The 24,845-nt window shown below is 35.9% G+C and overlaps 2 protein-coding genes across 3 annotated transcripts; one reads left to right on the top strand and one right to left on the bottom strand.

Annotated features, from left to right (window-relative positions):
- Positions 1–215: 215 nt before the first annotated feature.
- LOC117435092 (nucleobindin-2-like) lies at positions 216–10,031 on the top strand. The gene is made up of 13 exons (XM_034058031.3): positions 216–363; positions 1,195–1,335; positions 2,242–2,349; positions 3,795–3,927; positions 4,415–4,518; positions 5,624–5,809; positions 6,152–6,242; positions 6,720–6,778; positions 7,202–7,294; positions 7,479–7,568; positions 7,847–8,017; positions 8,530–8,605; positions 8,796–10,031. Exons 1-13 carry the CDS (start codon positions 349–351, stop codon positions 8,870–8,872), a joined length of 1,344 nt encoding a protein of 447 aa, XP_033913922.1. The 5' UTR covers positions 216–348; the 3' UTR covers positions 8,873–10,031.
- A 1,750-nt stretch (positions 10,032–11,781) lies between these two features.
- On the bottom strand, positions 11,782–22,524 carry LOC117435093 (uncharacterized). 2 transcript variants are annotated; one of them, XM_034058032.3, is made up of 9 exons: positions 22,239–22,524; positions 21,173–21,249; positions 17,654–17,832; positions 17,325–17,449; positions 14,942–15,008; positions 14,401–14,557; positions 13,257–13,402; positions 13,063–13,173; positions 11,782–12,077 (listed from the first exon to the last, which is right to left on the bottom strand). In XM_034058032.3, the coding sequence occupies exons 2-9, from the start codon at positions 21,240–21,242 to the stop codon at positions 11,874–11,876; spliced, it is 1,059 nt and encodes a 352-aa protein (XP_033913923.3). In that variant the 5' UTR covers positions 21,243–21,249; positions 22,239–22,524; the 3' UTR covers positions 11,782–11,873. The 2 variants fall into 2 exon arrangements, with proteins under 2 accessions (XP_033913923.3, XP_033913924.3); XM_034058033.3 differs by lacking the exon at positions 22,239–22,524 and adding an exon at positions 21,864–22,007.
- Between the last annotated feature and the right edge of the window lie 2,321 nt (positions 22,525–24,845).

Raw genomic sequence — 24,845 nt, 5'->3', positions numbered from 1 at the left:
TATAGTAGGGTCTGTTAGAGTAAGCTTAACGTTCTGATTGGCCATACAAACCTTGAATCAGTTAAACGAACGCCACGTTCATCCCACTGCAACTCAACTTGACAATGAAAAGGCAGGCTGTCTCTTTGAATGACCCCTGAAACAGCCAGTTCCTTGGGGGAAGAGGAACCTTCTGTCCAATCAGAATCAGGAAGGGCGGGGCGTTGCTATGTTATTGAGTTTATGTTGAGTGCTATAGGAAGGGGCTGGGTTAAGTGCCGTGTTTGTCTGTCATTAAAAACTAAAACAGAAACTATCTTATTGTGAATGAGCGATTATCTGTAGCAAATTCTAACTCGAGAAAAGAAAATGACACTCAATAACGTGAGTATGGCGAACATACATGCAGTAATTATATCAGTCCTTGTTTGTTAAGGAAATATGTAGTTTGAACTTGTGATCAGCTGTGTATGCAGAAGGTAAATAGTGCAGCTAGATAAGATACACGTCAAAGTTTACCAGATTTACCTTCGTAGACGATCATGTTTTCTTGTATGAAAATGTATGCAACGAAAGAAGCAATTTCCAGGGTTTGGAAACTCTTGAAATGAGACACAAACTAAGTGATGCTAGGAGAATCGCGTGTGAATTTGACAGGTTGCCGGACTGAACTTCTCAGATGGTGGAGATGAAAGTCAGAAGGAAACGAAAGATAATCAGCCAGTAACATAGATAGTATATTAACTGAGAAGAGTAATTAAATGTGTTAACATGTAATGGAAAATAAAGATGTATGTGTTAAAAATAGTCAGATGTTAACATGCTTTACCAGCGTTAAAAGGAAGGAACATTCTATGTTGTGCAATGAAAGAGAGTGATTATAGGACACTTGGCAGCGCTGTAGAAAACGATAGGGTTTTGTTTCTTACAGTGGTGTCAATACATGTTCTTAAATTGTGGTCCATAGTTTACAGAATTAGAGAGAGGCACTCTATAGTTTTCTTTCACACAGGTTGTATCAGTATGCCTTTCCATGTCACACCAAAGGCTCCGGAAAGAATGGTCATAACACACCAGCCATTTAAGCCATGGATATTCACATTATTGTTGTACTTTAAAAACAGTACTGTGCACAGAAGTGTCATTAAAGATTATTTGATAATGACTTTTATAAAAGTGGGTGGTTGCTTATTACTGTTCTGTCTTCCCTTGTAGATGTGGTGGAGTGGAGCCATTTGCCAAGGCTTTTTATTGCTCATTTGCCTTCTTGTCTATGTTGAAGCAGTGCCTGTAGCTATAGACAAAACAAAGATAAACCCACCAGAGGAACAAAAAGAGAAAGAAAAAGGAAATCCGGTACGTATTTGGAAGGGGGAAGGGTTCCCATACATAATATTCTGACTTGCATTTGCACTTGGAACTATTCAATTTCTTTTTATTTTGCAAATATATGCCTGTTTGCTTAAAACTTATTCAATTCATGGATACTGGATATACAGCTATGGCCAAAAGTTTTGCATTGCCTATAATTTTAGGATTGAAACATAATTAAATAAAAATAAAAACACTATACTGTATGAACATAATTTAGATATTTTATTTACCATCATTTAAAAAAAAAAAAAAAAAAAATACAAAATTATACAGCAAAAGTCTATCGGAAACCATAATAGCTGTATAGTATTTCATGTTAGATTTTGAAATGTCACATCTTTCAATTTTTGTCAGTTTTTCGTTAAGCATATAGAAAGCTACAAGGTGGTATGTAATTCAAAATGTTAACATAACATTATTCAGCAGGTTTCATTTGTCTTTTAAAATTAGTTAATTCTATAGGGTGATGCAAAACTTTTGTCCATAGCTGTAGAACTATACAACTGGGCAGAGAATTGTCTTGTGTCATTGTGCATGGTGATTACTCACAGCTGACTATAGTGGTGGAAGCACCCAGGGCTGTAGGAAAGCCATACGGTTGTAGGCAGGTAGACATGGCAGTTGCATTGCATGATGTGTCCCAATGTGTCATCATTAGACTATTGAACTGGTTCGGACCTACTTGTAGCTTGCAGAATGATATTGCAGAGGTTACCCACAGCTAACACTTGACATCTCATGCTGAGTGATACGCCTCCAGGCTAAAGTGAACATCAAGTAGACACACGTTTTGACTATGGCCTTGTAAATTTTCCTCATTTTTATTAGCTTACTTCCCATAACTATTTATTCATTTACAAGTATGAACCCTTTTGTTTCGTGTGCTAGGATACTGGACTATATTATGACCGTTACCTCAGGGAAGTCATTGATGTTCTGGAGACAGACCAGCATTTCAGAGAAAAGCTTCAGAACACAGATATGGAAGATATCAAGGTGAGGCAATGCATGTACAAAATACCTACACTGTTCACCAGGATCCAACATGTGTTTTTTTCAATTCTATTTTTCTGTCATATTTCTTTGTTACTGTATAACTGTATGACATATTTGGTGTTATAGAGGCTGTCACACTGTTACTGTATATACATGCAGTACATCTATAATCACCACTGGCAAACAGTCCTTGTTCTACTGTCAGTGGAATAACTAAGTGCCTGTGGCTGATTTCTCTTCCTACGTGTTACAGTCTGCTTTAGATAGGACATCACATTTTACATCCCATTTTACACTTTCTTTAAAACATTTCTATGATGAGAAGAGCTGAAATCTATTTTTAGTACATGCATAACCATTCTCATTAAGTCTGATTTTAGGAGACATAATAATCCACTTCTGTTGTGAATTCCCTTTACAGTACATTAATGGTCTAATAAATCTGTAGATCACTATACCTTTTAGGGCAGGCACAGTCACAAATGAGTAGAGAGAAGGCTATGTGTCTTCAGGCTAGAACTTGTCTTACACAAACCTGACAAGACATAAATTAAATAGTTGCCAATACACAAAAACAGCCTTTTGTGTATATGTAAAGCTACATGCATGTTTCCACAATCATAAATGTTGATCATTTCACCATAATGTAGCAACTGTTCAATTTTCAATTACAGTGCAGCGATTGGAATACAGTGCTTACAGGGGCCCTTTGTCAAGTACCTATTTAGTATATTGTGGCTATTAGGCTGTGTGCTTTTCATGAACTGTACCAAAGAATGACTACTCATTACAAAGTTTGCAGCAGGTATACACTTTAAAATTAGAGTTTACAAAGATCTGCATGGATATGTTTTAACATGAACCTATGTCAATAACAAGGTCTCCACACTGTGGGTCTTTTAAGCAATCTTTCAGTGTTTCCAACCATTTAAACCAGTAGTCCTTGCTCTAAACTTGTGGAGGGCCACATTATTAACTAGGCTAATTAGGTAAAGCATGCCAAGAGGCAATACTATGATCTCATATATCCCAGTTAAAATTGCAATAATTCTTGATTGAGATGATTTGAAATGGCTACTGCTCTGGCAAAACAGCACTTGTACAGTGTACTTGTAGATAGCAGCTAGCCACAGCTTGGGTTCCCTATAACTATAGACTATAAGCAGTTCACAATGTTAGTCATCCACATTGGAAAATAAACACTTGAACATTTTTTTTTATAGAGGCAGTAAAGACATTAAAGGAATTCCATGCAACTCTTTTCTGGAAACCGTTAAAGAAAACAATTGAAGCAAGTACAAAAATTGTTCAAGTAAAAAAAAATTATGTCTTGAGTAAGCAACTTTGGGAAAATGTCACCTGCAACTTTGTGTACCTTGTCTTGCATCACCACGCTTGATGAACATGCAAAGCTTTTTTATCAGTTAATTTGTTTTCTGTTACAGGCGGGAAAGCTAGCCAAAGAGCTTGATTTTGTAAGTCATAATGTAAGAACAAGGCTGGATGAAATGAAAAGGCAGGAAGTGAACAGGTTACGGAGCCTGATTAAAGCCAAGCAAGATGTGGAAACTGGAAAAGGTATTCTGTTGATATGAAACCTAAAAGAAAGTGCAAAGGCATACTTTGACTGTATAAAACAACAAGCACACATGTAATCATTTTCTACAGCTAAGTTGAGTTTTATTCCTTTATAATATCAATTGTATCACTGCATACATTTTACAAAAATTCCATGCTTAGACTCCAAATAACTTACAGACATCATAAAAGGGTATCAACTTAGCAAATGCCTTAATGACAAACTTTGCATAGTCAGTCTGACCTAAAATTGCAGTATCTCTGTTCCAATAAACTTACCAAAACAGTGAAAAGATTGTATTTGTTTTCCATGCTGGTTATATTGAAACATAATGTAACTTATCACAAGCTAGTAAATTACATACACAATTCAGGTTTCAAATAACCCAGATCCAAACAGTATGAGAGATTGACCTGGTTTTAAATCATACATATGAACGCATATCAAGTTTTGTTTTTCAGAGATCTTTTATATAATCTTTTTCAGGCTTGGCTGTGGATCATGAATCACTGTTGAAACAGTTTGAATACCTCAACCATGGGAACCCACATAGCTTTGAGATTGAAGATTTGAATAAGCTTATTACAACGGTGAGGAGTACATTCATTTTTGTTGTATTATTATTTAAAGTTTCCAGCATTATAAATCTGCCATTTCTGTGTAAATACAGTTAATGAAACATAAACTGTGTTTTCTGGTGCTATTCTTAGATTTGGACACAGAGATGCATGGACCTATGTATTTTTTTTTTTTTTTTTTTTTTTTTTATAAACACTTGTTTTGTCAGTCCCAGAATTAATAAAGTCTATATATTTTGGGGATGCAGGTTCCATCTGAATGCAGACAGAAGTGTTGTGCATTTTAACATTGTCTGAGTGTGATGATATCATAAGGTAAACCACTGATATTGTACTATATCTGTGAAAATATCAGGCATTTGAATAGGGGCAAAGGAAATCAGTGGACATTTTGCTGTTAAAAATTTGTTTTTATTCTTTCTAATCAATCAAAAAATACAGCCCAAATTCCTTAATCATTTATCAGATTTATACAATTTTGACTAACAAAATCAAAAATCAGCATAATGAATTTTTGCTTCATGTGATTTGAATCCATGACAAAAGGGCCACCTTTCATGCCTTTTGAGTGTCTTTTTTTTGCCATTAATTATGTTCATTATTAGCACACACATAATATATTCGGAATCATACAAATGAACAAAACTATATACAGAGAAACCAGAGCTCGCACAAAATGAATAGATAAATTAATAAAAGAGAAAATTATATAAACCTGTCATGCCATAATACCAGCTAGGGCAGCAGAGACTGAACTACACGCTTCTACCATTGCTGGTTTCGCCCCATGCAGCCTGGCTGCGGTCCACTCTTTATGAACACTATAAAGAGCTAAGAGTGGGCCAGAGCTGTATCTGGTGTAGCTACAAAATTGACTTTTTAGTCGCTGTTAGGCCTGCAAGTGGAGTTCTATGCTGAGTCAAAGAAAGATTAACCAGTGAGTCATCATTAAGTCAAAATAAGCAAGCTTCGTCTATTAACTGTGAACCAGTCAACTCAGATAACATCGAAGCTACATATCTCCACCCGTTTTTAATATTCAAAGAGTGTCGTCATCATTTAGATCAGTTGAATTGACCTCTACAGTATGTGATTTGATGTGCAAAATATTGTTTAGGCAACCAGTGACCTGGAAAACTTCGACAAGGAACACCATGATGAGTTTAAGAGGTATGAATTGATGAAGGAACACGAAAGAAGAGAATATCTGAAGGCTCTGGATGAAGAGAAGAGGAAAGCAGAAGAGCAGCATTATGAAGAAATGAAAAAGAAACATGCTGACCACCCCAAAGTAAATCACCCGGTAAGCAGACGCTCTACTTGCCCTGTTCACCCAATATTTAAAGCTGTAGCCACTGAGGCTTTGGAATCGTTTTCCTTTTATATACTGGTATTGGTTTACTTACTTCAAAAATCATTATGAGAACTAGAGCTGTCCCCTATTTTATCTTTGCTAACAGATAGTTTTTCTTTTCCGGTTGTATTGAATTTGTGGTCATTTTCTTGGTTATTTTAAAACATTTGTTCTTTCATCTTTAAACCACTAACTTCTTAGATATCATGTCTATACATTTGTTTTCAATATTGCACTTGATACTAAATTCTGTCACAAAATGACTGATTAAAGTTGTGTATTGGTTAACAGGGAAGCCAGGACCAGCTGAAGGAAGTCTGGGAGGAAACTGATGGGCTGGACCCCCTTGACTTTGACCCGAAGACTTTCTTTAAGTTACATGGTTGGTTTAAAACACTGTTCATTTGTACTGTCTACTGGTTACTTCACTACTGAATTCAATGTCTTACCGCTTTCATAACTCTACACTAAATGGACCCTCCAGTTAATTTCAGAAGATATTAGCTTCAGTATTTTATACTGACGAACATTTGGACTTAACTGGTATGATTTGTCTGTCTGCAGTGTTGAAATGGTAAATGCATTTTTCCCTCTTCTATTTAATTTCAGCAGTGCTGGTGAGCCTTGCTTTCTGTTTGTGTACAATACATATTTCAACAGCTCACCCTTTCTGCTTAGCAAGTTTTTACTTAACAATTTCTTTAAACTGGAGCCTAAATAACATATACCTACTGCCTAGTTTTTTATACTTCTGAATGTATATTTTTTTGCATCAGCCACAATCAATAAAAAGCATGGAACATAGAATAAACTTTAATAGTATTTTGTTAACATGTTTTGAAACTTTTGTTTGTTATAGATACTAATGGTGATGACTTTCTTGATGAGCAGGAATTGGAAGCACTGTTTACCAAAGAGGTATACCACCAAGCAGAGTCATTTCTGTGTTTACCTTAACTGTATTATTAGTAACAGTAAACTATAGCTAGTTAAAATGTGTATGTCTAAGAGAAGAATGTATTCAATCTCATTAAAATTAGTGCAATGTCATGTAACCGGACTAATAGGGGGTTTATAGGCAGTTCATGGCAGATATTGTGGATAACTCACCCACATCCTGCATTCCAAGTCTAAAAAAAATGATTGCAAGTGACCTAGCTATGCCCACTCTGCCAATTGTAAACCTTTATAGCTTGCAAAACCCAAGTGAACACCTAGAACAGTGATCTTTGTAACTAACAATCCAGTCAATAGATTTCTGGATACTCAACTCTACTCCATTTTAAAGATGACTAATAAACAACCTTTTGGGTAAATCTGTCCTGTTTTGCCATTGCGTAGCTGGAGAAGATGTATGACCCAAAAAATGAGGAAGATGACATGGTGGAGATGGAGGAAGAGAGGATCAGAATGAGGGAACATGTCATGAATGAGGTACTGAAATAAACAAAACAGTAGGTTGTCAATTGGTCAAACCATGCCCACTGAATTAGGTTGCTTTGTATGTTGTAATTATTCTAATGATTGAAAAAAAAAAAAATTTTCTTAACCCCAAAATAATGAAAACCTTTATTGCTCTGTATTTATTTTAATTCCAAATTCAATTTGAATTTAACAGGTTGATGTCAACAAGGATCGTCTGGTTTCACTAGAAGAGTTTTTAGTTTCAACTGGAAAGAGAGAGTTCTTAGAGCCAGACAGTTGGGAGGTCAGTTGCTGAACATTATTAAACTATTTTGATAAACAAAGAAAAGTACACAGTAAAACATGTCCCTCATTGCATAACTTGTGAATTCCCCAAACCAATTTATACTTTACTGACTCAAAAACAATAATATAAAGTATTATACATTATTTTCATCAAGGCTGACATCTTTACATATAAAACGGTCATAAAGTCCTGCCTTCTGTTGTAGGCTTTTGGGCACAATGAGTCTTCACAAAAATCGATTTTAATTATTTAATTTTTAATGCATTGTTTTTTAGACTCTGGAACAGGCTCCAGCTTTTACTGAAGAGGAAATGAAGGAATTTGAACAGCACTTGGCTGAACAAGAACACGACCTAAAAAATAAAGCAGACAATCTTAATAAACAAAGAGAAGAACTAGAGAGACAACAGGAGCAGCTTAATGCCCAGAAATTAGAGCTTCAAAAGGTAAGAGGACTGGAACTGAAAAAGGAGCAATAGTGTATGACATACCCAGTTTACTAACACAGGAAAGTCGCATGTACTGTATGTTATCCAAAAGAACACTGTGATTTGTCTCTTGGAATTTTTCAAAAGACAAGTCAGATGTTTTGCATACCAGTGTTCTCCTGTCATGATAGCTGGACCATAAATCTCCAATTAGTGAACATATTTCAGTCCCACTAGTGTTTGCCGGATCCTTTCTTGCTTTATCACTGAGACTGCTTCATCGTTAACATTCAGTGAGTCTGTATAGATCCCAGCAGTACTCCCTTGCACTTGTTTCGTTTAAGCTTGTATTGATAAAAGGTAAGATTGTAAAATTTTAACTACAGTTACATGCTGTACAAATTAAAACAGTGTCAATGTGCTAAGATAAAAAGAGGAAAACAAAGCTTTTCACCACTCTAGCTCAACCTGGTTTTGCACGGATTTGTATGACTGTTATCTGCCATTAAATAATGTTGTCTCCACCATAGGCTGTTGAACATATGGATAAGTTAAAAACTCAAAAAGAACACCCTCCCCCGGGAACCAACGAAGAACAGGCTCATGGTATGCTGTAAAATTAACCCATTTCATAACAACAGATTCTATTTCCCATGGAGTAAGAGTTTTAAGTCTAGACATACAAGAACCTACAGATGTGGATCACACTGATCTACTTTTTACATGATACCGATGTATTCTTGCAGTAGCGGGTATGTATGGTACTAACTAGTTTACTTCCTTCTTTTTCTTTCAGATGGAGGACACCCTATAGAACGTAATCAGCCATTGTCTACAAGTCATCATGAGGAACAGACAAAACCACATCAATAACCTATTGTGCCTGTTTTTTACTGGTTTTGTTTACATAGCATATGTATATATGTATGTCAGTGTTCAAATGATATACAATGTTTAGTTGTTTAATTTAATTTGAACAGGACGTCTCTACCCGATTACAACCTGACAATTTTACAGTTTAAAATTGAACTATTGTAATTCTAATGTTCCAAATGATTGTGTTTCAACATGTCACAAATGGGGTACTCTACCAAATGCTGTAAATTCACTTACTGTAACATACATAAGTACCCAAGTTCTATTTAACCCTGTGAATCAGTTAAGAGTGTGCTGTCTATTGTAAGCACAATCAGGTCCATACAGGTTTTTTCATTTTGCAGAGATCATGAGGTGCAATATATTTTAAATTCTGTTTCTAAGCAGTTAGATGCTCACATTATTATTATTTTTATTTAATTTCATCAGAGCGCCTGTAATTTCATTTTTTTTTTTCATAATTCTGAATTGAATAATGCAAAGTATGCCACTCGACTTTTTACCTTTTTATCCTGGTAAATGTTTTGTGCAAAGAAAGAAATATGGACCTTTAAACTGCAGAATGAGTCGAATCATCAGCAATTCTGTTTGTGCTGCCTGATATTTATTATATATTTTGAGCTAATCTATATATGTATGTTTTTATTAGCAATTAAGTTAGATACTAGTAAGTATCTATACAGTTTAAGTATGACCAGGGTGAGGAGGTAAAGATTTATAGAAAATTGACACATGCTGCAGTATTTTCATAATAATTGCTATACATATGACATAATACTCTTGAGTTTAAAGAATTCTGTATTACTTTGCCTTTTGATGCCATTAAAATTAAGGACCAAAATCTGATTGAACATTGGCACTGCACTGTATGTAAATATGCTGTAGGACTTCCTGGTCTCGAAAATATTTCTAGAAAAAAAAATATTTTGAAAAGAATGCACAGTACTGCCAGCCAAGTTTAAAGACATCTATGTTTAAATTGAAAGGGGCATTAAAACTATTCTAATTCTAATGTTTTGTTTTTAATTCATTTTTAAGTGTTTAATTTATTGTAAGCTTATTTGTTAAAATGTATCGTGTATGAAATGGAGGTCAGTTGGTATGTCAGAATGCACTGTTGTTTTGGTAAAAATAAATAAAGCATTTGACAATTCAATATTATACACAATTGTCTACATTAATTTACAAAAACACATTGTTATAAAACACATTTTTTATTTATTTTTTATTACATTGATTTAAAATCATTCCTTTTCGCACATTTGAAATCAAGAAAATAAATTAGTATTCTCTAACTGCCAAAATTAATGTTGAGCTGAAAATAATTTATGTGAATACTAGAATATATTGTTATTGTTAGTATCTCTCTTCCACATAACTTCAGTTCATTTACTTATCGCTGCACTGCTGTTTAATACAGAATATATTCAAAATAATTCAATTAATGGAAGCCAGTGCCTTTCTTTTTCGGCTTTTCATCATTTATTGTATTGTTGCCATATTTCAATTATAATTCGTACTCCCAATTTTTGTGCTTTGTTGATTGTTTGGTGAATGTGGTCAGTTGCTTATTGCATTAAATTTAAACACAAACCAAATTTGGTAATTATTTTTTTTGCTCATTCATAGTTAAAATCACATAGACGTGCAGACTACATGTTAGAATAGTACGTGGCTACGTATGTATAATTCACTAGATTTAGCCAGATTCTTGTCTCTTTGCTTATTTGTAAGATTCATTGAAACAGGTTCATAAGATATTCAAGTGAATTGACCAGAGGGTTTTGTTTGACCCATTACAGCAAGAAATGATTATTTCTTCATCATCATCAGGATAAACAAAGGCTGTCTTATTGTGTTCATATTTTCATCAGCAGAGAGCAGTAGAACTCAAATTGAAAACACCACATTAAATGTATTTAAAACAGTTAATTCTAATAGTTTACTAGTTTACATGTACAGATACTCTTCACTTTAACAGAAAGTTTTTGTAAATGGTGGACAAGCTAGCTCCTCTAAAAAGTGCACATTGTGTGGTATGAACTCAACATCACTACAGTACAGTATAACCTCAAATTCTCAATTGTGGGTCTGATATTTTCTTTATAATCAGCAAGGACCAACATTTGAAAGTAAATGTAATTTATTTTTTATTTTATTATGTTTTTTTTATAAATTTATAGTGACTAATTATCATTACTTATATTTATTTCTCTCTGAGGGCGTGTGAGCTTCCTCTGATCTCACACAAGCCTAAAGCCAGAATCGCTGAATATCCACTCTGAATGTGCTCTGTGTCTGGCCAGTAGGATTCACTTTTCTCACGATGCGGAGAAGGAGTCCGCCGGTTTCCTACCTGCCACCCCTGGGCGCGTCAGTGCCAATGTGACATGCAAATGTACTAACTTGACTACAACAGTAGTTATTATTACTAATGATTATAATAAAAAGCATTCTGTAGATATCTTTTTTTTTTGACGTTTTCCTTTACAGGTCTGTAGTGTTCTCCCCCAGCACTAATGGTACATCCCGATTGTGACCCTTTCATTACACAAACGGCAATAATTTAAGTTATGCCATTTTTTTGTTTTTCATTATTTTAGCAGGAGTAACAAAAAATGAAAAAGGTGTAATTCTGAACCGATTCAATTTTCAGTTTTTTTTTTCTTCCGAGAAAACAAAAGGTAGGGTGATCTCACTAACTTTCGAATTGTAAATGAAAAACCAGACCATATTTTCATTTTCAGGAAAAGTTCAGTAAAAATGGAATTGCTAAGTGCCACACACTATTATATATGGCATATGATTTATAAAGTAGATAAAAAGAAGTTACATTTACTTTTGAGAAGTGACAGTGTATTAATGTATATACTGAAATGTATGATACTGAGGTGCTATCAGACAAGTCAACAATAATCCATTTATTAAACATTTAAAAGTAAGAAGCAAAAACCATGTTTTTAAAAATTAGCATATTGATATGTTTATATCACTAGGTTTAGACTGCCAGATTACTGTCGTTTACTTCTTTGTAAGAGATGTATGCACGGTCCTTGGTATACTGAAGTGCACTGACAGGAGGGTATTTGTTTGATCCATCACAGCAAGAAATGATTTCATCATTATCAGGATGAACAAAGAAAGCCACAGACTGTCTTGAGGTGTTCATCTTGTCATCAGGGGGCAGTAAAACTCTGTGTGACTGGTATAAGAAAATAAACACATTATTTTGAATCTAACCATTTTTGACCCACCATTCACATGGGAGTGTTCGGAGCAAATGATCCGCTTCCAGGAACAGTTTGGATCGATTGGAGACCCCTGTGCATGCTCCTCAAACTACCTCAGCTCGCTTAAAACGATCCGACCCAAGAATGGAAAAATAGATGGTTTGTTTGGGCAATAGACCCTGGCGTGGCTCGTTTATTTTTTGCCTGTGTGACTGCAAACCTGTCTGTGGGCAGATCTACTGCAATCGCTCCAGGGTTCACTGTGGATGGGAAACATTATTGTTGTCATGTAAATAAATTGACTGAGCATCCGTTTTCTCCTGAACTGAAAACTTGTTGTCTTCTGAATTGTCTCTATCGTATGACTTTTACTGTCCACTTAATGTCTCAAGTTAAATAAATGTCATAACCATCTTACAAATTTCCATAAATTTGGTGTTTGTTGTTCGCCATTATGAAAACATATCCCAGAATACAATGTAGATAAACATTAGAAGGGCATTCGATGAGAGCTGAGCTTGTGAAATGCCAGTGAGAATTATAAATTATCTCGGGCTGGTAATGGAGGGCAAATGAACTTGGCTCGTTTCCCCGAGCTGTCCTGTCTGAATGCTCCTTGACCTGAGCTCAGATTTTTATCATACGATCTGATCCTGGGTCGTTTGCAATCACTCCCGTGTGAATGGGGCCTGATTTTGTAGTATATTTCCAACTAGTAAAATGCATACAGTGAATCTGGGGTTAATTTGATGGGATGGGATATAGGTTGATCAAATAAACCCCTTATAATGCATACATGTATCCTCTTGCAGTACAAAATTGGGTTTTACTGATAGTACATGTTGTGTTTTGCTACCAAGTTACAATATTTGACAGCTGTCAAAAACTGCTACTGCTGTTGGTATGTACAGTGCAGGCACTCATGTCACAAAAGCATTGATATGTGTGTAGTCTTACCGTTGACACCAGCACATCAGAGGTCCACCTCTGCATCAAGTCCGCTATGTTTACAAGCACAGTGCCAGGAATGCAAGGGGCAGAAATGTACTGCCCTGATCTGTGCATTACCTGTTTTAACAGACAATGAAATGTTAAATGATCGGAAAATAACATTATAGATTTAAAATTAGCCTTGCATTAGAAGAGTATACCTCTAAACCTCCAGACTCATCTTGAAACAGCAAGGTCACGCTCCCATAATCACTATGCTCTCCACATCGAACCTGATTCGGCTTCACGGTCACGTTATGCAACGGTGGGTAATACAGAGTTCTGAGGGTGGTGCAATTTTTATTAGCTAGAAACAACAACAAAAAAAAGAGCCAACTAGAGTACGTGAAATACAAAAGCTGTTCCAGAAAGCCAGATCAGCCCTCCAATGGAGAAATGTCCCTGTGGCAGGGCAGAAGCCCTTCTGCTGTAAGTTGTGTGTGTGGAATGCAAGGTTGGCAGGGATGGGGTTAAATCTATCCCTGCCAGCAATCAGAGGTGTGGCCATTTCCCAATTAGGGAATTGGTGCTGACTGGGGAGTGGCCGCATGTATAAAATGAAGGAGAAATCCTTTGTCTAGTGAAGGAAGTTTGGTGTGTTTATATCTGTTCTGTGAAGCCAAATGTCCAGCCTGACAGCAGTTTTTGTGTATGTTTGTGCATTTTGTTTAAACCTTTTGTTTTGGCCCTTGTGCCTTTCTTTGTTCCTGTGTTTTTTTATGTTAGTAAATGTGTGCAACAGCGCTAAACTGCAGCTTCTTGACTGTGTCTAATTCCTGCTGGTAACATCTTGGGCCACAGCGCTATCCTGTCACAGGTGGTGTCAGGATGGGCTAGTGCCTCCTAGAGACTCAAGAAGCTGCAAAGTTCACTAAGTTTAGTGCAACACCAATTAAGAAAAATAAGTCAACACAGAATTGCAGAGATAAAACTGCATGCCAAAGAATGACTTTGTATATGCATTACACTGCAGGCAATTACTGAAAAATTATGTATAATACATGTATTTACTGGGATACACTTAAAGGAGTGCTTACCATGGCAATATAATCCATGTTTGTAGCTGTTTCCAGCACGAGCAGCACTATCACTGTGACCCCTATTTCTTCTCCTAAAGACATTGGTTTATTTTGCTACAATAAGCTTTAAATATATCTTACATCCTAAAACCTTGTTTTATCCATGAAGTTATTATTATTAAAGAAAGCAATCTCAAAAGAGAAATGAAAAGAAAAAAAAAACAGCTTTGAATTTAGTGCTAATTATTGAGCTCTTGCCTGGTCTGAACAATGTCATTATACTCACTGCCAATCAGTTTGTGTTTTTTAACAAAGAAGTCTCTCTGCAGACCCAGACTCAAAGCAGTCACTTCTAGAACCCTCAGCGCGAGCGCTTTACATCTTCTGAAGAACGAGTCCAGGACCTCCTGAAACTCAGGAATGGAAGCATCAGAGGGCCACTTCTAATGGCAAAAGAAAAGAATAGAAACAAAATACAGGCATCACAAACAAGTCTGACCAGAACAGCAGCAACAAGCAGAATAGGATTTCCAAAACGAGACACACAGCGTCACACAAATTCTGAATCAGTAATATGAACAATAAAGCACTCTTACATTCATAGTATGTACCCAACCAATCAGAGGCCAGAACCACTTGTACTGATTCTATAAAATACACATGCTAAGAATGTCCCTTACCAAGTTTAATCACAATTGGATAAGAATGCTCTGAAGGTATTGCTAAACGTGTGACAAATGCACTTATGGCACCTGCACTACATGCATGTTTCATGACAACTGTTGTCTGGGATATTATTTCTCTGTAGAGGATAATTAAAAGCTTACTAGAACACTGTCCAGGTGTGAAATATTAAAGGCCTCTTTCAGATCTCCTGGACGTAAAGGATTTAATCTGAAAAATAAAATTTAATATTCTGAAAACACCATAAGTGTTTCTTTTAAGCACAAAGTTGACATTTTCTGCTTCATTGTATGTTACCATGGAAAAAAAAAATGTAAGAAAATCCTGCTAATAAAAACAAACACTAATTGCTTATGTCACGTAAGTTTAATATAAAAATGTACAACTTACTGCGACGAGCATTTATTATGTCTACATGTTTTCTGCAGAGAATATGGCTTTCCAACGCCATGTACCCTCTTGATCCATAATCTGGAGTTCACATAACTGGTACACAGGTAAGCATGCGGACCAGTAAAAAAATGCAGACTTAGTTATTGTTGTATAAGACGCAAGCGTACCATCAGTATATTTAAGAGGAAAGCATTTATAATAAAAGGCAGAGATGGTGCTCACGGTTTGAAGGTGAGCTATGCATGCCTAATTTATGGATTATTCCAGGAGAGCGATCAACCCCTCCACGTTGCTCGCTCCACACGTGAAACCGAAAATATACATGTATCTTAATTTTTCACCAGCACCTTCTTTTCATTTAATTATTTTCGCCATTTTCTGCAATGTGAACTGTAGAACTGCACCATAACTGTTTAATTCACAGTACTTGTTTGTGAACCAATGAAATAGCAACTTGCCAAGACAGCCGCCTGCAAGCACCAATGGGGTACGTAATGTAAAAACAACTGCCTTAATGATATTGTGCTTTATTTTTTCAGTTTGTTTTGTTTTATGTAATATTATAGATAGATAGATAGAGATAGATAGATAGATAGAGAGAGGAGATTAGATGGGCTTCAGTGAGTTACAGGAAAATAATTTCATCTAAGGTTTCTGTGACATCATAAAATTATGAGACTGAAGATCTAGTAATTTATAAACTGTCACAGAAACCCGAGATGGAATTGTTTTCCTGTAACTCACTGAAGAGGCCCATCTATTATTTTGTATAATACATGGATACCCTTGTGATGCTAATATTAAAGATGATGAGGTTCAGCAGTACAGTTCGGTTTTTTGAAACATAATGTTTCAGTGCTGTACAGACAGCAGTGTGGAGTAGTGGTTAGGGCTCTGGACTCTTGACCAGAGGGTTGTGGGTTCAATTCCTGGTGGGGGACACTGCTGCTGTACCCTTGAGCAAGGTACTTTACCTAGATTGCTCCAGTAAAAACCCAACTGTATAAATGGGTAATTGTATGTAAAAATAATGTGTAAAAAATAATGTAATTCTATGTAAAAAATAATGTGATATCTTGTAACAATTGTAAGTCGCCCTGGATAAGGGCGTCTGCTAAGAAATAAATAATAATAATAACATGTCGTTATCTGTTTCTCCAATTTCTGAGATATGAATGTACCAGCTTGTGACAGAGATCGAATGATTCTTGGTGTTAGATCTCCCTCTCGACCTGTGAGGGCACTGTGTAAAAGGAACAGAGTACCCTTAACTAAATGGCACGACAGTCTATTCCGTAGGGTAGGTGGAAGTCGGTCATTTAGGAAAGGGGCGGAGCTACAGTATCCAAACTCAATGACCCAGACGGTAAACGGCGTGGCATCCGAGGATTGGAGGAGCGGATGCACTCGTTAACCTAGGGGTCATGAGCCGAGGATATAAATAGAGGACATAGCGTAAGTGATCTGTTCCTTTGTGAATGGTTAGAATACAACCTAGAAGGATACCCTGCAAATAACCGAAATGTGAGTGTTTAAGTCTGTCTTGTAACACCGTTTGTTTTTCATTGTCTGTTCCAAGATTACTAAACACGATCCGGAGCTGCAGCCGCAGCCCACCATTAAACCCGGATACCAGCACTTCACTTTTCACTAGGAACTGTCTGCACCACAAGCACTTAATTCACGCACTGTAGGAAGTGTGTCTGTGTTTTGTGTAGGTGATAAAAAACTGGACTTTTGGTTGCGGGTCAAACCCGTGGGATTTTACAAACCAAAGTGATACACGCCGCTGTAATCACTTCCATCATTGTTATTTACAGGTGTTTGCACCTGTTCGTAATTGTCTGTATGATTTGTACCTGCACTGCACTCACCTGTATCCAGTCACCACTTTGCCATACAGCTTTACATTTTTTTATTTTTATTAATGTATTCTCATTTTGTTGATCATTAATGAACATTTCTGTACTGTGAGTGTTGTCGAGTGATTGAGACATTTTGTGTTTGAATTGAAAGCGATGGTCTCAAGGAGTCGAATGGGTCAAAGTTAAAAGTACATTTTCCTCTAGAGGAATTAGTAAAAGCAGAAAACCATTGCATTATTTATTTTTTTAAATCACAGACTGCACAAACCTTTCAATCTCTGATGACACCCAACCATCATTAAAATTCTCATGATCACTGTTCCTAGCGCACAGCTTCTTTGTGTCTTCTGGTAAAAGGAAGAATTTTTTGGAGACATCCATGACTCTGTTAACCTGGGATACAACAATATTATTAATTCCCTACTACACAGTATTTTATTTCCAGATTGTAAAACACTTTAATACATAATTGAGACTTTAGTTTTCCTTCTAGTTATTCCATTTTATTTTTTATTTTTTTGTTCTACAGAAAACAACCTCCAATGTTTAGAGCAGTTTTCAAACAGACCTATTCTGTAGTGACTTTTTTGTCCTCACCTCCTGTTGTTCAATGCCAGTATTTTCCAGGTAGACAAATCCAGTGCCACTAAATGCTTGTTTTATCTCTTCAGTCATAACACTCAGTCTTTCATCCGGAATCTGATCTGCACCCAATTTGTAGGCATTAAAATTAACCACTGGAATATCCATCTTAGGGGAGTTAAAGCTCAGAGACCCTGAAAAACAGAAAAGACAAGGCGGGCATTTTTTTTTTTTTTAAATTGTTTATTCATTTAATTTTTCTAAGGTTACCTACTGTATTATACGAGGGACTCACCCTAGTGGTTGCAAATGGCAACAAAAATCTTTCTCTGAATATTGATACTTTCATATTAAAAAAGTGATTATATGTTGGTAAATATAGCAAATAAACCCCTCCCAACACCTACTGTAATGAACTCCTGTCCAATATGTGTGAATCCTTAGCAGGTCACTGTTTTGATTATTGGTCAATAGTACTTTCATAAAGACGGAAACAGAGGCTACTTTGACCTACTTGCGTTTTATGGATTTATGTCAAAACGCAGTAAGGACCAAGTTAATAACTAACTGTTGATTCAACTTCTGTTGTGAGAATGTCGAACACAGAGAAGTCAGCAGCAGAAATTCTCGGCGCCACGATATCCAGTTTTCCTTATTCTAGATTTTTTTTTCAAACCTATTTCATGGAACCACTGGTTATCCTCCAGAGTGTTTAGTCTGTATACTGCTTTCCGCCGTCTTCTCAAAAACCACTTATTCAACCTTTATGTAAAAATTCTTATTTATATACCTTTTTGTATTTTCCTTTATTTATATTTATTTTGTAACTATTATATACAATGTATTTGTTTTGCATTTTTATTGCCTGTAATAATGCCTGTAATATTTTGTTATTTTTTTTTTAAGTCGCTTTGGATAAAAGCATCTGCTAAATAATAAGACTATTAATACTACTACTAATAACTAATGCCAGAAATTAAAAACATGTTATCCCGAAGGTGATTGGCTGCATGACTGTAAAATGACCAGCCACTACTGTAAAACTACTATGTAAAAAATGCATAGTTAATTCGCATTTATTTAGAACACGTAGTATTTTAGGTATTCTGATTTGTCCAAATCAATACGTGTACTAAATATTTGAAACGCATACTAAATGTGATGCGTTTTTGACCCAGTGTTGTGAAATATCCTGCATCCCCCCCGCCCCGCCCTTTGGGTCTCTTTAGAACGCATCCCTGCTTTCTTTCACTTCACGTGCTGCTACGGAAGAGCCCTAGGGCCATGCAAGAAAAGTCGACTTTAAAAACCCGAAATGTATTCAGTGCGTTCTTCATATAAAAATGACAGCTGTAATGAACCAGTACACATGTGGGTGATGTCATTTCAATAGTTAATACAAGTATGAAAATCACATCGCCACAAACCTTTAGCTATTTCTCCTAGGAGATACAAGTCTATTACAAAACATGTCACTTTAACCTCTATTCATTAAAGTGTGTTCAGAATTTGTCTAAAAATATTTTCCGACACTACCTGCTTACATTATTTCTTAAATGAGTGATTCATCAGTTTTATTTACAAAATGTGTCATTCGGACAGCCTTTTCTGTCAGACTTTCCACCTGTTTTATACATAAATTAAGGGTGCTTTACATGTGGACCACCTTACAAGTAACCTAGTTTGACACTCAATCAATGCAAAACGTCTAGAAAAATCTATGAGTTTTTATACTTTAATTGTGTGGTATAGTTTGTAAGACGTTTTTCACTGACTTAGTGTCATCGTGTGGCAGCACTGTCTTTATCTGTGAGCATTTTGGTTTGATTAAAAGATATGAAAATTATTATTCTTTTTAATATTTACTGTGATGGAGTAATTGTGTGGTATAGTTTTAAAGAGTTCTGCACTGTTTTAGTGACCAGTCCGGGCAATTTTGGCCATATTGAAAAATGAACTAGCTGTGTGTTGATTCAGTTAGATGTTTTTTATTATTGGATACAGGTGTGTAAAACACACTGCCTCAAAACGTTTTTTATTTTTCTAAGATATACAGCTCTGGAAAAAATTAAGAGACCACTGCAAAATGATCAGTTTCTCTGGTTTTACTATTTATAGGTATGTGTTTGGGTAAAATGAACATTTTTGTTTTATTCTATAAACTACTGACAACATTTCTCCCAAATTCCAAATAAAAATATTGTCTTTAGAGCATTTATTTGCAGAAAATGACAACTGGTCAAAATAACAAAAAAGATACAGTGTTGTCAGACCTTGAATAATGCAAAGAAAATAAGTTCATATTCATTTTTAAACAACACAATACTAATGTTTTAACTTAGGAAGAGTTCAGAAATCAATATTTGGTGGAATAACCCTGATTTTCAAGCACAGCTTTCATGCGTCTTGGCATGCTCTCCACCAGTCTTTCACATTGATGTTGGGTGACTTTATGCCACTCCTGGCGCAGAAATTCAAGAAGATCGGCTTTGTTTGATGGCTTGTGACCATCCATCTTCCTCTTGATCACATTCCAGAGGTTTTCAATGGGGTTCAGGTCTGGAGATTGGGCTGGCCATGACAGGGTCTTGATCTGGTGGTCCTCCATCCACACCTTGATTGACCTGGCTGTGTGGCATGGAGCATTGTCCTGCTGGAAAAACCAACCCTCAGAGTTGGGGAACATTGTCAGACCAGAAGGAAGCAAGTTTTCTTCCAGGACAACCTTGTACTTGGCTTGATTCATGCGTCCTTCACAAAGACAAATCTGCCCAATTCCAGCCTTGCTGGAGACCTGGAGAGTCCTACAAGCCACAGTGTCTCGCAACCACTGTGAAATGTGGTGGAGGATCGGTGATGATCTGGGGGTGCTTCAGCAAGGCTGGAATCGGGCAGCTTTGGCATGAATCAAGCCAAGTACAAGGTTGTCCTGGAAGAAAACTTGCTTCCTTCTGCTCTGACAATGTTCCCCAACTCTGAGGGTTGGTTTTTCCAGCAGGACAATGCTCCATGCCACACAGCCAGGTCAATCAAGGTGTGGATGGAGGACCACCAGATCAAGACCCTGTCATGGCCAGCCCAATCACCAGACCTGAACCCCATTGAAAACCACAATCATAGCACTTACTGTCCCACTACAGCAACACTACACTGTTTTGTGCTCTGGAGGACCTAGTAATTCAGAGGGGGAGGGGACTAGTCAATATTGGTAACACCTGGCGTTCCCAAAACCGTTGAGGTTTTTATTGAAGTATTGCAGTTATTCCTTATTTATTTTTTCCTCTTTTAAACATATACAAATGATGAATTGTTATTTTGGCCATTTTATGAGCAGTACTTTTATTACGAAAAATAAAAAAATACAAGAGGTTCCTGTTAACGGCATAGTCCGTTTGCCTAACATTTTGATGCAAGTCACTAGCATATGCAGTTATTGGGAGCAGTTACATAGGTCTAAATTACTTACCTTCATGGTAGTAATTTAATATTAACCGTCTTTGGTAAAACTAAATTATTATAAAATAAATAACCCACCTGTACTTTCAGAATCGGCAGTCCTCACTTTCTTTCTTCTTTTCGTTAGCATTGCCTTCTTTCTCTTCATGTTTAAACTAGTAAAAACAATCCAACAAATCATTAACACTACTTTATATGTTACTGTTTTATATTATACACACAGATGTATACACTGCAAAACATTGTAACATTAGTACATGTAAAAATGTATTCATCAATGTTGTTAGATTCATGAAACACCTTATGTAACACTTAATGTATTTGCTTACGATGTAAGTCGCCCTGGATAAGGGCGTCTGCTAAGAAATAAATAATAATAATAATAATAATAATAATATGTAGAAAACATTTTTAAAAAACCCCATAAAATATGATTTTATATACAGTGATAATTTGGGTTTCCAAAAAATGTAGTAATTTTTTGGTGAGACAAACAGAAATAAAAATAAATCTAATCTGCATATAACAGAACTCAGAGCTAAATTGTTTATGTATTATTTTTTTAAAATATATTTTTGTTACAAAATGTTTTAGCACATAAACCTGTCATTAACGTAACACAACTAAAAACTGTTGTATGTAACACAGAAATATACATCAAATTGACGAGACGTTATAACGTTACTGAATATTTCTTTCATTTTTCAAAAGATAAACTTTGATGTTCTTATTTAATGAAATTAAAGTTAAACTTAGTTTTGGCACTTACATCAGGTTTTCTCCTAATATTTTGAATGTAAAAATATGTTCGTATTACAGTTCTGCTTTTGCAGTAAGAGGTGTCGACAGGGTACAATGAATTACAATCTGAATTAGTCTGGTTACAGCTGTCTGTTTACATACAGTGCAAGGTTCAGGGGCGGGAGTGCTCTTGTTTACACATCTACAAAATGGCAGCCGCCATGCACCTTTATTTAAATTACTATCAATCTTCTTGACTAGCGCCAAACTAAACATATATTACACAAATAAACATTCTAATACAGTGTTATATGCATTTAACTCACTCCCCCTATAGTCATTTATTTATAATTTTTAACAGTATTTCCAAATATAAACTGAACAGCGGAAAAACCCAACTCACCACCAAGCAGACTTTCACCTAAAGCCGTAAAGCCAGTCGTGTTCTTCCTGCCGCAAGTTAGTGCCCATTACAACCCTTCCCCGTCGAATAAAAATTACGACACCATATAATGGATGGATAACTGATACATTTGTTTTAAACCTCTTGTCTAAGAGGTACAAACTCAGCACATCTACTCAAATGTAAACGTATCCAATTTCGCGAATGCAGTCTGCATTTAAAGTATGAACAGCTGCAACCACTTTGCGCAGTCAAAGAAAGAGCTCCGACACCATGAGTCCCGAACTGCACAGCAATAGTGAAGGTGCAGCTTCAGCTGTCTGCGCAGGACGTACCGCATTAATCTGCAAGAAGTTATGAACCAGGATTTAGAGTTTTCCACGATTCTGAAACAGCATGTTGTAAAGAAAGCCACTTCTGTTCTCAGAAACATTTCTTCTGTCTACAGAAAACAGCTCACTCAGTATTTTTTTGGTATTTTAGCTGTCACCCCTTTACATGTTTGCAGCTAAAGTTACAAATCTCTTTCCCTGGTCAAAATGTATGTTGTATCATTTACTGCACATATAGACAAATGTTTTTTTGTTTTTTTTTAAGGGTTCATCTGTGTATTAATTCCGTGTCTAGCAGAATGCTCGTGCATCAGTTTGGTAACTGCTGCTGTACACCATTATACTATATAGGAGATATAGTAATATATATATATATATATATATATATATATATATATATATATATATATATATATATATATATATATATATATATATATAATGGTGTACATCAGCAGTTCCCAAATTATGATATAGGAGGCTGTGTGGTTAAAGAAAAGGGCTTGTAACCAGGAGGTCCCCGGTTCAAATCCCACCTCAGCCACTGACTCATTGTGTGACCCTGAGCAAGTCACTTAACCTCCTTGTGCTCCGTCTTTCGGGTGAGATGTAATTGTAAGTGACTCTGCAGGTTCACACACCCTAGTCTCTGTAAGTCGCCTTGGATAAAGGCGTCTGCTAAATATACAAATAATAATAATAATAATAATAATGATCAAGAAAGAGGTCTGACTTTGTGCATTTGTTCCTTCGTCATTTTCAGAAGAAAAGATTTATTTAAAAAAAAGTGCCTTTGACAAGTATATTGTGTAATGAATGATTCATTGACAGACTGTGATCTTTCGGGAGCGCTTACTATATAAATATAAATGATATATCAATGCAGGCCAGCAGCTTTTGGGTACCCCTTGTGATGACCTACTTCAGTGTTGGTTCTTAACTAGAATACTGTTGGCTTCTCTTTATCTGAATCAAACTAGATTAAGTTATATATTCAAATGTTTAGTAAAGTCTGTGCAGGCCAAATGGGGTGCCAAATGTAAAAAATAGCACAAATGTTTTGACTTGTCTATCTCCAGATTTAACCAAAACATGACTGTTTTTCCCCAATTTATAAATATTGTGAATAATGCATACATTCAGATATCATTTATAAATCTGAAAATATTTAACAACTTCTACCTTTTAAATAAATATTTAAGTTAAATCCTAATTCTGGGTTTGTAGCCCAGGGATTCCCCCACGAGAACCTGTGTTTGCTTTAGCACATAGATACTCTTGGCTTCCCTTTACCTCACACAGTATATAGTATTTGTGAATGCTTTTTAATACTAAGGTTTTTGGAGTGTCTTGTATTAAGCTGTGAGAAAATGGATGCTGAATTTTCAATGCCAGGGAAAAGAGCAATAATTGATGTAGATTTTTCTAAACGCATATTTTGGATCTGTGACTGATCTTAAGAATTTGACAAAGGACAAGGGATTTGCCACTTTACGATATGCAGTGCATAACAGAGAGGATATTACCGCCTCTCGTTTGAAAGATATTGTTGTCAACTCGAAATATTTATTTTGAATAAACAGCCAAGATTTCATCCTAATTGTAGGAAACTATACACCAATAAGAAAACAGTTGAATGAAAAAAGAGAAAACAGAAGCTACATGTTTCAAAAACAGTACAGAAATTGCCTTGGAAACTAATAGATTACAAAGTTGTCTGTTTCATATGTGAAAGAGCAACAGATAAAACTGGTATGTTCCACCTGGACCGTATTGAGAGGAAGCAACTTACATCACCATGCTAAATACCTTGTAGATGATATCATGTTAAACAAAATTGAGGGATATGGTGACACATGCAAATATCTTATTGCAAGTGACTTCAGATATCACCAGTCATGCTGATATGAATAAGAAACCATGATAAGAAGATGAACAGGCTCAGGATGTGTACACTGAAGTATTTTTGGAATTAGTTAAAAACTTGTTTTGGCTTCCTGCAATGATTTCACTGCTCTTGCGAGCTTTGGTGAGATACCATATCATGCAGGTGAAAAATTGTTTGACAGTGTTATATCAGAGGCAAAGGCACTATTTGTAAGGCTCTACGGCAGAGAGTAATTTGACACTCTAGACAGACTGAGAGCTCATCTTTTTGGAATAATGTCTGAAGAGAAACCAATGGTATCCTTACCTCACGACTAATGACAAAGTCACCTAAGCCACTGTCACTAGAACACAATTCATTTTGTGGGTGTACGAAAGGACGATGTCT

This window comes from Acipenser ruthenus, chromosome 28 (genome assembly GCF_902713425.1).
Source record: "Acipenser ruthenus chromosome 28, fAciRut3.2 maternal haplotype, whole genome shotgun sequence".
In the NCBI taxonomy this organism is placed as follows: domain Eukaryota; kingdom Metazoa; phylum Chordata; class Actinopteri; order Acipenseriformes; family Acipenseridae; genus Acipenser; species Acipenser ruthenus.
This window is presented reverse-complemented; position numbering and strand designations above follow the sequence as displayed.

Bases quoted from the DNA above. Each gene is read 5' to 3' on its own strand.
- LOC117435092 (XM_034058031.3), top strand. The intron at 3,928-4,414 runs GTATTCTGTTGA...AATCTTTTTCAG, and splicing joins AGATGTGGAAACTGGAAAAG to GCTTGGCTGTGGATCATGAA. The intron at 8,606-8,795 runs GTATGCTGTAAA...TTTTTCTTTCAG, and splicing joins CAACGAAGAACAGGCTCATG to ATGGAGGACACCCTATAGAA.
- LOC117435093 (XM_034058032.3), bottom strand. From the start codon at position 21,242: ATGAAGAGAAAGAAGGCAATGCTAACGAAAAGAAGAAAGAAAGTGAGG. The intron at 17,833-21,172 runs GTGGGTTATTTA...TCTGTTTTTCAG, and splicing joins TGCCGATTCTGAAAGTACAG to GGTCTCTGAGCTTTAACTCC. The intron at 15,009-17,324 runs GTTTGTGCAGTC...TTTATTTTTCAG, and splicing joins GTGTCATCAGAGATTGAAAG to ATTAAATCCTTTACGTCCAG.